The following is a 13,263-nucleotide window of genomic DNA, read 5'->3' as shown; positions in this document are numbered from 1 at the left end:
ATGAATTCTTATATTTGCCTGAATAAAAATCATCACTTGTAATTTGAAAACAATGTGAATGCAAAGCACATTGTATAATTCATAAATTGAAGGAATAAGACTAACTCTGGTTATTATTAACTTATGTAAACAGATGAGTTATTTTTAAATATATAGAGAAATTACAAAGAAGATAGATTGGTAGAAATAAAACGAGTTTCTTTCTGTTATCAGCTGACATTTGACTAAGGCAATGTTGTTCCGATAATTTGGCCAATACTTATCTATGGCTTTGAGACCTGGAACCTAACTCAAGCTGGTGAAAATAAAATCGCCATTTTTGAGAGAAAGGTTTTGAGGGCCATCCTTGGTGCGATAAAAATAAATAATTCCTGGAGAAGACAACATAATACTGAACTGTATAAAGTCTACAGAGAGCCAGATATTGTGAAATACAAAAAAATAAATCGAATGAACTGGGCAGCTCACATTTTCAGAAGGAATGATGACTCAAATTTAAAGAAAATCCTATTACGCAAACCCCTAACAAACAAGAAAAGAGAGACCCAGGCTGAGATGGTTGGATTTAGTTGAGACTGATTTCCTTACTCTAAGGGGAGAAAAACTGGCGAACAAGTGTCAAAAGTAGAGAGAAGTGGATTCGAATTGAATTGAAGGCACTGGCCCACCCTGGGCTGTCTAGCCAGATATGATGATGATGAATGTTATTCCGATGGGTGATCAGAACAAAAAAAATCTTTTTATTTGATAAGTTAAAAATCTCTCTACATTTAAATAAATATAAATGATTTAGTTTTCTGATTAAACTATTTCAAGAAAATTCATATTGAAGGTAGACCGTATAGTTATCTTAAATACGGAAAATGGAAAAAAGAAATTTTCTGCTAATTTTTCAAAATTGTATAAATGAGTTTAATTGAAACCCCCCCCCCACCCCAAAAAAAGAAATGAATAAATAAAGTAAATATTAAGATTAGTTGTTCTTTAAATATTTCGAATTTTTTTTTAAAAAAAAAAGGCAAAGATTATTTAGTTTTCAGATAAAAGAGTACATGGCTGCAAGAAATTATAATTTTTAAGTTATTAGTTTTATGCTTTAAATGTGATATGATTTGATATGACATGATTTTTCAGGATCAAGATAAGTTTTTCTTTAGAAAATAACAATTAAATTAAATGACCAATTTGAAATTTTTTAAAAAGGATGAAAAATGTAATGCATATCCTCAGACATACGAACACATGACTTCAAAAACTCCTTATTATGCTGCTCAGAGATTTTCCTTAACTAAATTAAATAGCACAGAATTTTTTGTAACTGAAACAAGTGATTCTAAAATTAGGGAATGGAGTACTGCAAATAAATTAAATGTCACATGACTTTCAGTCGCAAATTTTTTTTAACAGGAAACAAATTGATTAAGAAACAAAAATTTGACAAGAAAGTTTCTGCGAAATAGTTTCTTCAATGAAAATAAAACATTGAAAAAACTCCTTGATCATAGAACTTTTGGGTATTGAAATTCTTGCATTACTTTCTAATTGAGTAACATTTGGTAGAATTAAGTTTGGAAAAGCCAATGGGCACTTGATTGAAATTTTAGCAAATTTAACTATAAAAACAGAGCGTTTGGCTTTAAGAAGAGAATTATTTTGGGGGTTATTGTTCCCTCTCTCAAAAATTTGTGAACTGAAAGATACATAAGAAAAAGAGCTTTGATCACTATTTCTTAAAATTTTTAATTACATTATTAGCAGTTTTAAAAAAGAAAGTTATTCATACAATTCATAGAGCACTCACGTAATCAGCATCACTTAACCAAAGTGCACATTCAAAGTTATCTTCAATGTTATCAATAAAGGGAATAAATTCTCTCTCAAAAAAATTAAAGATTCTGCAGAAATAGATGTCTTATCTAACACCTCCTAAAACAATACAACACAAGATTAGAAAACACCAGTAAATGAATTAAGGCAATAATTATTAAATACAGTCATTACTGCGACCAATACATCGATTTCATAGACACAATGTTACTTTAACGTGTGTTAGAAAATCTGAATTGAACTGTTGATTCCAATATAATATGACATTTTTGTTAAATTTTTTCAAAGAAAATCACATCAAATATAGGTGTTAAAAATTTTTGCTCTTTCAAACATTTGGTTTAAAAATAAGGAAAACATGAAAGCGCTTAGTAGTAGCAAGAATCATATTTTCAAATACAACCAAAATATCAGATGTTTTCATATATATGCAACATTTTGGTATATTTTCAATATGAAAGTTAACCATACTTTTGATAAATATTGAATTGTTCATTCCAATATAACTTGAAATTTTTGTTTAATTTTATGTAAGAAAATCACATCAAAAACAGGAGTTAAGCATTTTTTCTCTTTCAAAATAAAAATTTTTTCATAGGCAAAAATTCAATGGATAGCAAAAGTTTCATGGAAGTCCACCTATTCCTTTGAGGTTAGTGTTCAATGAATATAGAGCATCCTGAGTTCCACATGAAAGTATGAAAGAACCATCATTTCTTAACCTAGATGTAATCTATGGTAAAAAAGATGTTGGAATATCAGTTACTCTTCATTATTAAGAATTAAAAATGTGTAATGCATTCTTATGCGAAATCTTTAGCGTGCGATACATTAATAACACTGGTACATTTCTTTCATGAATCATACTTTTATTAATCATAAATTGTACTTAATCTTTTTAAAAAGTGTTGCAATAAATAACTTATTTTGGAGATAAATCATGTATTCTTCCCGACTTTATTTTTGCTCAGATTTAAGAGCTTTCTGAACATACGTTATGTAGCGGAAATATATTATAATCAGCATAATATCATATGCTTAGAAGTTAAATTAAAAATTTAGCATGCAGTAGATAGAAGAATAATATTTTTGTCAAATTAAGTTCTGCATTCATGAGTAAATATTTGCTGTAATTCTATATATTTAGTATGCAGCTACTTCTTGTTCAGAAGTGCAACTTTATTTAGACCATGCAGGACAGGTCACCATTTTGAGTGTCGATTTTATAGTTAAGTACCTATATATTCTACTCTAGGCATCAGCTTAGAATCGAAGGCACAAAAATTTGTTAGTCAAAAAATCAGAATGGGTACTTGTTAAGTGGGAAAAAGCTTTCATTTAGACTATAATACATTGTCTTAAGCTAATCTCACATAACAAATGCATTGCATGGCATAAAAGATGACATCACGTGGGAAAATGGCAACACTAGCACCAATTGGAAATCAGATGTAACAGTGGGAGATGACAAATCATTTTCATGATACAATACTGACAGTTTGAGCAATTAAAGGCCCATATAAGCATTAAAAAAATTTAATGCTGGTAAAACAAATGAATCATTCACTTTTTATTAGTTCTCATTGTAATTTTTTTTAAAAAATTCCATGTTGTTGTTGTTGTGTGCCATTAAGGCACTCAGTGTTGCAATTGTTCTTGTTTTTCAGTGGGTCATCTACGCCCAAGAATTCGACTTCTGCCACACCCATGCATCACACCTGCTTATAAGGCGGATCCATTCATTTATCCACTTATAAAAGTATATTCAAAGCAATGTTAAAGAAACAATTAAACTTTTGATTAATAGATAATTAGAATAAGATTCAAAATAATATCTGGAATAGAATATTATTTACATAAATAGTAATAAGAACTAGATAATAAGATTAGTAATAAGAATATTATTTATGCAATTAAGGTTTTATTGGTGTTTTGCATTGCTTGTAACATGTTCTGAAGAGATTTAATCATTAAAATTTAGTTTTTAGATGGAGTGTTAAGTAATGTTTTTTGATTGGAGAAAGTATTATTGTTAGCATTATTACATTAAAGAAAGAGAATTTGAATATAAGTTGTTTCTAATATTAAATAATGTAGTTGAGTGTTGTTTGTCAGCCTGAGTTAGTAAAGTAGTTGTGAAGAGTTACTATTTTGTAAAAGAATGATTGTTTATTAATTAAATTAATATGGAAATGCTATGGTAAAATATAGCCTCGATACCATATTTTTAGTTGAGTTTTTACTTACTTATATTCAGGGGATTCTTATTTCTTCATTTTTATGAAATTATGGGCATAAGAGTAACTAAAATGTACCCTGGATAAAATATTTAATACAGAGCAGTCATTCTTTAAATTGTATACAATGCTTTAGTTTTATAAAACTTGTGGCAGAGTGGTAACAAAATGTTTGCCGGGTTGAAAAAAAATCTTATAGATATCTTCTGTATTTTTTATTTAGTAAATGCATATTACAGTACAGAACCCGTTATCCGGAAATCAGAAAACCGGAAAACCAAAAAACCGGAATGAAATTCGATAAATTTTCCCACCATTATAAAAAAAAAATTTTTTTTTTTCCTTATAAAATTTTAGGATTTTTCGTTCTTTTTTGAAAGATGTTTACCTTACCATCATTTTGGAAATAATCATTAGTGTATTGCTCCATCGTTTTTTCTTCTTTTTAAGATTATTTCCAAAAAAAATTTTTTTTTAGTTGTGTTTAACAATAAAAAAACGGCTTTTTGTAGCGATTCAGAAAACCGGAAAAATCAGTTATCCGGAATAGCGATGGTCCCGATCGTTCCGGATAATCGGTTCTCTACTGTACTTGATGTTAATGACAATCCCAAAGGAGCTGGCAAAATTTTTTTAAAAACGAATTTTCATTTAAATTGAAATTTTTTTATATAAATCAAATTTTTTCATATATACTAGCCAAATTATCTAGTAAAATACATTAACACTATATCACAACTTAAAAGTATAATTTCAATAATATAAATAAAATTGTTAATATTTCTGACTAAATTCTATTAAAAAAATTTTTTTTTTCATCATTACAAACTAAACATCTAAAATTTTAATTACAGGGAGGCAAATGAACAGTTAGATACCCAGTGAAGAGTAAAACAGTTTAAATCAGAACACATTAAAGAAGAAAAAAAATTATTGAAAATTTCTATGTGCTGCCTTTCATCAATATTGTTAAATGCTAATGACATGTTTAATTTGTTTTCGGAACACTTAAAGTATTTAAATAAACATAAAATTAAATGGGTATTATTGAAACATGTTAAATTCCAAGCTGATTAGTTTACATACAGCAAATGAAAAATTAGTCTCCAGGTTAGTATATTTACTTATCCATTTAGAAACATAATAGTTTACTCTTTCATTATATTTTTTGGATAAAAACTTTATTATCAATAAAAATCACACCATAAAGAATATAATTACAAAATATTTTTGACTTAATAACTTATTAAAAAAATCATTTTGTTTAAAACAGCGATTTTCATTATAAAAAATATATATAGTTAATTTAAAACATGACTTAAATCAAGTGATTTAAAACATATCAACCTAGTATCCCAATAATAAGTGAATTTTGAGTTTAGTAGGGTTCCAATATTTGTTAGAGTTTTTGTTATGTAACAAATGTGGCAGCAGTAAAAATGGGCCAAAAATAGTTGGCAGTGAAAAGAAATTGCCAAAATTATTCTGAGTTGGGGAGACAAAGTTGTTCGAAGAACTAAATCAAATTTCAAAGAAAAATATTTTTTCATGAATTTTTCAATATAAAGTAAAAACAAATGCATGAAAAACAAACATACCTTAGAATGCAATGAATAAGGGTTGGATCTCTTATTCCCATTTGGGAACTCCTGATGGAGAAAAAAAATTAAAAAGTATTTGATACAATTAAAACAAAAAAAAATAGATAAATAAAATTAATAATGCACAATAATATTTATTTGAAACATATTCTTAAATTATGAACATGATTTAATGAGGAACTCAATAGTTTCCAAGCAAACATTTTTTACATAAGCTTTCATTAAATCAACTAGAAAATTGTTAAAAAAAATACTGTTCAAAATATTTTTATATTTAAAAATAAATAAATAAACTAAAAATGTATGAATGATGGAAAAAACTTGCATGTCAAAATTCAAAAATTATGAGATTCCTATAAAAATATATTCTTACAATTGAACTTACTTAAAACTTATTATTTACTCAAAACTTATTATTTGTTTTTTAATGCAAAGTAATTAATTAAGAGATCAAAGTATTTTCATTAGAAAAAAAGTATTAAACTTGATACTTTTTTGAGTAAGAATAATATAAAAAGCTTACACAATAACTGTTTTATATAACTGCTTGCTACAAGTGGCTATCGATAACATTTATAAACAAAAAAATTTACTTAAAAATAATTTATGCCAAAAAATTAATTTTCATGTACCATGGATGAAAGAACATTTTTGAATTGTAGATAAAGAAACAATAATAACAAATTCATAGGAGTGCAAAAGTAGGAAAAAAAAAACAAAAAAAAAACAGGAAATTAAAATTTTTATTTGCTTTAAACTGTTAATCAAAAATTGAAAATTGTTACTAATCAGTATGAGATGAATGTGATGGTCTCACTTATAATTTTTTTGTTTTTTTTTTGTTTTTCAACTTTTGAAATCATATCTATCATAATAAACAAGACTTTGAAAACAAAATTGTTGCAATCCAATTATTAGAGAAAAATTACAAATTATATCAGTAAATGATGCAGAATACTACTGGAAAAATATTTTTTCTGGTATGTTTATTTTCTCAGAATATTTTATTTAAGACAGTTCAGGGGCTAAATTGAGAACGCTATAAGCCACTTTTGGTCAACCAGTCATAGGTGAATTCTTTAAATTTTTCAGTCATACTTTTTCTTTTAATTTTTTGTTAAACTTTTAGAAACTTCCATACCATTCCAGTGGACACTAATGATAATCTTTCAATGCTGTATTGCAACTTCAGGAAAGAGGTAGGTCACCTTCAACTTTTAAATTATTATTACAATCTCATTGATAAATAAAGTTTAAAACAGTTTTAAGTCAAACTTGAAGGTGAAAAAAAATGCTTGTTCTTGTGTCCACGGAGAATTATTTGTGTTCTTTGTGGTGTTCCTTGCTTCAATGTATTACATTTTGTAGAATTGTGCTTTAAAAGGAAAGAAAAAAAGTGACAAAAATGTGAAAGAAAAAAAAAAGATTTATTTTAAAACATTTAACATTTAGTTACTATTTTTATTATAAGAAGTAAGAAATAAAAAGGAAATTGAAAAAAATTATAATAATAATAGTCAGTATTCAAGAATATTTTCAATGGGCAATTAACTTACTAAAACTTTTAACTCTTATTTGTATTTAACAATATTTTATCACTTTACATGAAACAGAAAATAAATTAAATTATCTACATCATTTTCTAAATAAATTTTTTAAAAAGTGCACCAGATCACTATGAAGCATCTTGAAAGAAAAGACCACAATCCATAGAAAAATTAATTTCCTTATAGTAAAAAAAGTCCCAACAAAAGGCTGAGATATTAAAAAGCATTTTTAAAAAAACTAATACAGAAATTTAATTTTAAAAAAAGCTCCCAGTTCCCGCTCTTTTAAATGTCATTGTTTGATAATTAAATAATTGAAATAAAAAAGTCTCACCTCAATAAGTATCACTCTTTTACCATTTGAATGTAAAAATATTTTGAAGATTGTAAGAGAAATAGACATAAGAACTGAGCTTGAGTTTCCCTAGAGGTTATCTGATCTCCAAAGCAGAACATGCCTAGAAGAGAGATTTTAAAATAGATTTAACATTTATACAAAATGTAGAAAAGAAATGCTACTTAATTTTTTAAAGGTATAAAAGATGTTAACCAAGTCATATACAGGCAAATATATCAAATTTTTATATAAGAATACTAGTTTGAATAAATACATAATGGATAATTACAGCATCTCTTAATTTTTTTATATTTTCAGTCCTAACTAATTGGAAATTCTCTCCAGAATCCAAAAATGTAATTGTTTTCTTTCCTCAAACGCTTATTTGTTTAATTATTAAACCTTATTAATTGCCAAAAAAAAAGCCTCCATAAATGATGCAGTAAAAAACGATCCTTGACTGGTTATGAAGTCACATGAGCTAAATAAAAACATGCTTCCTCCATCCGCTAAGGCTATTCCCATGCACTTATAGTTTTGATATCACTTATATCGTTCGAACATTCTTTGTATATTATTAGTAAAGATTTTGTGAATTAAACTTACGGTGGTGATAGTGTGTGCAAAATGGAAGAAGGGTTTTAAAACTTCAAAGTATTTGTTTATCACTAAAATAACTGAAGAAATGGCTATTCAGCTCTTTACAGAGAATCGACTTCTCCTATTCTCTAAAATCTGTGGTCTTAAAATTCATAGAAAATATTATTTTATTTCACTTTTTTTAATTAAAATAATGCTCCATTGCAGCTTAATTACTTAATTAAAATCAGTTGCAGATTGGATAGAAGTAGTAAACATTTAGATAGGGTGGATGATTTTATAATTCGGTATTGCATGAAAACAAATCAGTGTTTTCATAAATCTAGTTCATTAAAATATTTCTATCCATCATCGGTACAATCTATGCACTAATGTTTAAAAATTAAAGGTAATGTAATATATTTAAGCCTTTTTTTATGAACTAGAGTTGAAGGATTTTCTTTAAGTAAATGTTTACTAATGTAGTGTATTTTTTCATCTTTTTTTTTCCTTCTATGTATTAAATATACATTAAGACTCATATTTATTCTCAATATTATTCTTTGAGTAAATAGGAATTTTGCTACAGTTAGAAATTATTTTTAAATTTATAATTCCTTTTTCTGCTATACAGTATTTACAAAATACAGTTATTGTTTTTTTCCTTCTTATTTATGCATGTTATTTGTCAGAACTTGCAAAGAAGAATTCACTAATGGAAGAGTAATTAAACAGTAAAATGAATTAATTTTACATTTCTAAAGAAAAATAATTAATTAAAATAGGAAAAAAAGTCTCAGGTTAGGCATTCGGTATCGCTGAAAATGAATCAACATTCTGAAGAATCTAGTCATTTGAAATATATCTAACCCTCATTATCATCTCCACATGCTTATACTTAAATTTTCACTTAATGTCATTTAATTTAGCCACATAATTTCAGCGTATAGCATTAAACTAGAGGATTTTGTTTCACTTAAGTTAAAGAATTAAAAAAAAAAACTTTTGCAAAATTGAGAAGAAATTTTAATGGACATTTTTTTAATTATTTGCTAAATAATTAAAGAGACAGTAATGGTGACATCTTTTCTCAACATTTTAATTCTTTGAATTAATATCAACTTCGGTACAGTGAAAAATTATTTTTATATATGATTTTTAATAAGCAATATCAGGCATCCATATTTCATTTTAACAACCTATTTATTGAACTTAAAATTATTAATTATTAAGAACTAGAAAATCTTGCAGACTATTAACAAATGTTTCAATGGACACCACTGAAATTTAAAAATATTATTAAAATATATTATATTAAGCTCACAATTTCATTAAGCTACATAAGGGGGCAATTTATTTTATAGATCTTTGTTCTCACATGGTCATTTACCATCTAAAATAGTTGAGTTTTATTACGAAAATTCAAACTAAGGCAAGACGCTATCACAGCATAGCAATTGTAAATGAACAGCAAAGATGATGTCAGTTCATGAATAATCACTTGATGTCCCGTTTCAGATTAAAACAAAAGTAAGAGTTTTTTGCTGAAAAATAACTTAATGATCTTAGAAAAGTTACAAAATGTTTTCTGGGAGTTATGAGGGATTTTGAGTGGATTAATATCTTTAAAAAAATTTACTGCAATTATCCATTCCATAAGTTTTATTTTTAAAATTAGAAATGATTATTATACTCTTATATCGATGAAACTTGTTTACCATTTTAAATATCTAGCGATTTCAAAAATAGCTTCGATGCTTTAACACTTCATGGGATTGTTCAGCTTGAATAAAAATTATAACTTTATTTATTAAGGGATTTGTTTTAATAATTGTATAATAACATTAACCATATTATTCAGAGGTTTTAATTTAGTCACTGTTATTGAAAAATATTTATAAATTGTACTTCAATTGGTAATTTTAAATCAAATTAAGCTTATTTCTTTTTAAATAATGATTTTTTTATCATTTATCTTTTTATTTTAAAATCTATTTTGACACTGGATTTTTAAAAATAAAGAAGGCAAATTAAACATGAGTAACACAGAACAAATTGTATACCTAATATTTTAACAATTTTATACAAATTAAATGTTTTTAAATGCAAAACTAAGTAAAGGGAAATTTTTTTTACCATCATTTGTGCTTAGCATTTTCCTGATGCTTATTTGACCAAATAAATTACTCAATATTAAGAGATTTACATAAAGCTTTGACTGTTTCAGTCTTTTCTACACCGGGTGGGCAACTCAAAATAAGGAAACACTCCTATATTAAACAAAATATGTACATTAGTTTTTGAACAATGTGTTACAATAAACCAATTTGAATCAGCTTGATCTAAATTGCTTTTAAAATCATAATTAAATCATTTGGATTGCTTTTTTTAAAAAAATCACAAATTTAAATTAAAAAAAAAATAATATTTTTAATATGTATCATTTTTTAGTAACATTTAGTTGGTTGGTTCTAATGCCACTTGCCACACGGGCAAGCCTGCTTGGTGAAACCGAACAAATTTAAGGCAGAGTGTGCGATTCTTGTCTTTCGGTGGCGCCCTCTATGGCCAAGAATTCGACTTTGCCACATCATACGTCACACTTGTTTATAAGGCGGACCCATTCATACATCCATTCATTCATCCACAGATTGTAATTTTGACCTGAATCAGAGAGCGATCGATCTCCAATAAAGTACCCCCCCTCCCAGAGGTATTGATTTGTTATGGGAACATGGAGGACTTTTACTACTCAACCGTTTTAACGTGCATCAGTCACTTTAATACACAGGGAGTCTTCGGCCGGCGGGGTTCGAATCCACGAAATCTCGGACATGGGCCCAGTGCCCTACCGACCAGGCTATCCCGGCCTTTTAGTAACATTTAATAAAACTTATTTATAAAACATATTATTATTATTTTATTTATAAAATAATAATATGTTTTATAAATAGGTATTATTATTTTATTATTATTATATTGTATTATTATTTTATTTTATAAACATATTATAAATTTTATTAATAAAACAGATTTTATTTAATAAAATAAAATAAAATCTGTTCCTATTTTTAAATTTCTGTTTCCGTAGCATCATAATTGCTCTTTATTATTATCGTACTATTATCAGAACTACTCAATATAGCAAACAAAAATTAAGTGAAAAAAAAAAAAAAAAACATGTAACTTTTTTCTTAAGCAACAACCAATTAATAGGACCTTCACTTCACTTCCAAGTTAATTTGATTTATCACTATTTCTGGTGCAAAAAATTAAATGAATATTATAAAAAGAAAGCTTTTGATTAAGCTAAGAAGAAAATTCTAATATTTTCATAACATTAATAATGAAATGATTTCATTGAAATCCTTAGTCAGGGCAGATTCTTCCTTATCTTTTTGAGGAAACTATTTTAACTTTCAAAATTATTTTAACTTTCTTTTTTCCCTATAGCAACAGATGAAAAAACAATTGCTTACTTATGCCTCTGAGAGATGTTTATTTATAATTTACTGTGCATGACTCAGTACACTCCTAAATTAAAAATAATTTTGAGGAATGAAAAACCAGAAAATATAATTGACTAATTAAATTTTTTAATAGTTTCTAATAATGTAAGTCCAAAATAAAACAAACTTACAAACTTATTTACCAAGACGACTTGAATTAATCAACTGCAATACAAAAAAATGGTAGTTGTTCTTCTTGACTAGTAAAGTGTTACTCAGAGTTTATTCATTAGAAAATGGAACTAATTTCAACGGAATCAAGCTACCGGGTCTAACCCCACTATCAGATCTTACCCTTTTCTTCCCAATATACATTTAATTAAAAATATCAATACTTAAAATTTGCTTTACTGCATTTGAATGAAAGGAAAAGCCTTTTCAATAAAAACAAGAGGTGGGTATTTCTGTATCGTGATCTGTCGCATCAACTACAATTGACAAGGTGACTAATAGATTTGAAACTAGCAATTTAAACAATGAAACTAAAAACATGCAGATATTTGTTAAGGGATCGCTACGAGTTAATCCCTTTCTGTGATGTTTTTATAAGTTGGTCGCAGGCCACTGCTCGAAGTTACTAAGACTTGAGGATTATTCTGCAACAGATTACAACATGGAAATCTACTTAACAAGAGATCAAAAACTTATTTTTTTCCGTTTATTAGTAGCATTCTGAATCCACACTTGTAGTACAGAAACTTTTTTTTAATAAATTGTAAGATCTTCCTAAAAAAATAAATAGTTTATCTAACATCAAATTTAATTACTTTTTACCACAATACAATAAATAAAGTAAGTGATATTGATTTTTTATCCAAATAAAGGGATAAAGCGAAACCACAACACTGAGGAGTAATATGAACAATTGCAGGAAAATCTTATTAAATAAAAGAAAAATTATATTAAAATTTGAAACAGTATATAGAGATAAAAGGGGGGAAAAATCAAGGAAATACTACTTTGAAAAATAGCTAATCGAACAAAGGATTGGTAAAAGGTTGATCTGCAAGAAAAAGCAATTAGAGTAAAATAAAGCTGCAACAATGGTTTCAACTACTATTGATATTTAATTTAATTTGATACTTCAATATACTTCTTAGAAATTTCATATAACTCTATTTGGATCAAAAATTACTAAACATAAAATAAACCACAAGATTTTATTTTTCACAAGAATAATGCTCAAAAATTCTAAAATGTACTCAAGATCATGAATAGACAGGAGTTCAAGATTTGCTCTGATATAAATCTACTTATTACATTGACATACAAAAAGAAATGAATAGTTATAATTTTGGAGAAAAGGAAGCAGATGAGTTGTACAGTGTTTAGTCTTACAACATTTGTCGGCGAAAATTTTTCGACCCATGTTCAAAATTATCTTTTCCGCACTGAAACAAATCTTCGTGTTTCCGCTTTTGTGAAGTCCATAATAAAGTGGTTCGCTTTTGCCATTAAAGCTGCCTTTACCACAATTATTATTCATTTTGTTGTTTGTTTCATTTATTTGCATGCTTATGAGCTCAATTATATAACTACGGCTTAAAAGCCAAAGGCAAGTATAAAATTTGTTACGGCTTCCACAGCAGTCATTTGTATTTGTTTACTTTATGAAGATACTATAAC

At 26.8% G+C, this 13,263-nt stretch overlaps 1 protein-coding gene across 35 annotated transcripts in view; it reads right to left on the bottom strand.

The window, feature by feature from the left end:
• The window catches only part of LOC139425035 (NBAS subunit of NRZ tethering complex-like), a 57,648-nt gene extending 44,394 nt beyond the window's left edge, over window positions 1-13,254 (bottom strand). For 13 of the 35 annotated variants that reach the window (XR_015431704.1, XR_015431707.1, XR_015431710.1 and 10 more), the window contains exons 1-4: window positions 10,265-10,398; window positions 7,547-7,670; window positions 5,663-5,713; window positions 1,802-1,926 (exon numbers count right to left, since the gene is read on the bottom strand). Coding sequence is in view for 2 of the 35 variants with exons in the window: in XM_087158184.1 (XP_087014310.1) it covers window positions 1,784-1,790 (7 nt within the window). In the remaining 33 variants the exon portion in view is untranslated. Of the gene's footprint in view, window positions 1-1,783; window positions 1,927-5,662; window positions 5,714-7,546; window positions 7,671-10,264; window positions 10,399-11,768; window positions 12,641-12,975 lie in introns of those variants that run through there. The other 22 variants (XR_015431699.1, XR_015431700.1, XR_015431702.1 and 19 more) reach the window with 12 other exon arrangements.
• Between the last annotated feature and the right edge of the window lie 9 nt (window positions 13,255-13,263).

The sequence above is a fragment of the Parasteatoda tepidariorum genome, chromosome 2 (assembly GCF_982258835.1).
Source record: "Parasteatoda tepidariorum strain Cologne lab strain chromosome 2, Ptep-v5.0, whole genome shotgun sequence".
Taxonomy (NCBI): Eukaryota; Metazoa; Arthropoda; class Arachnida; order Araneae; family Theridiidae; genus Parasteatoda; species Parasteatoda tepidariorum.
This window is presented reverse-complemented; position numbering and strand designations above follow the sequence as displayed.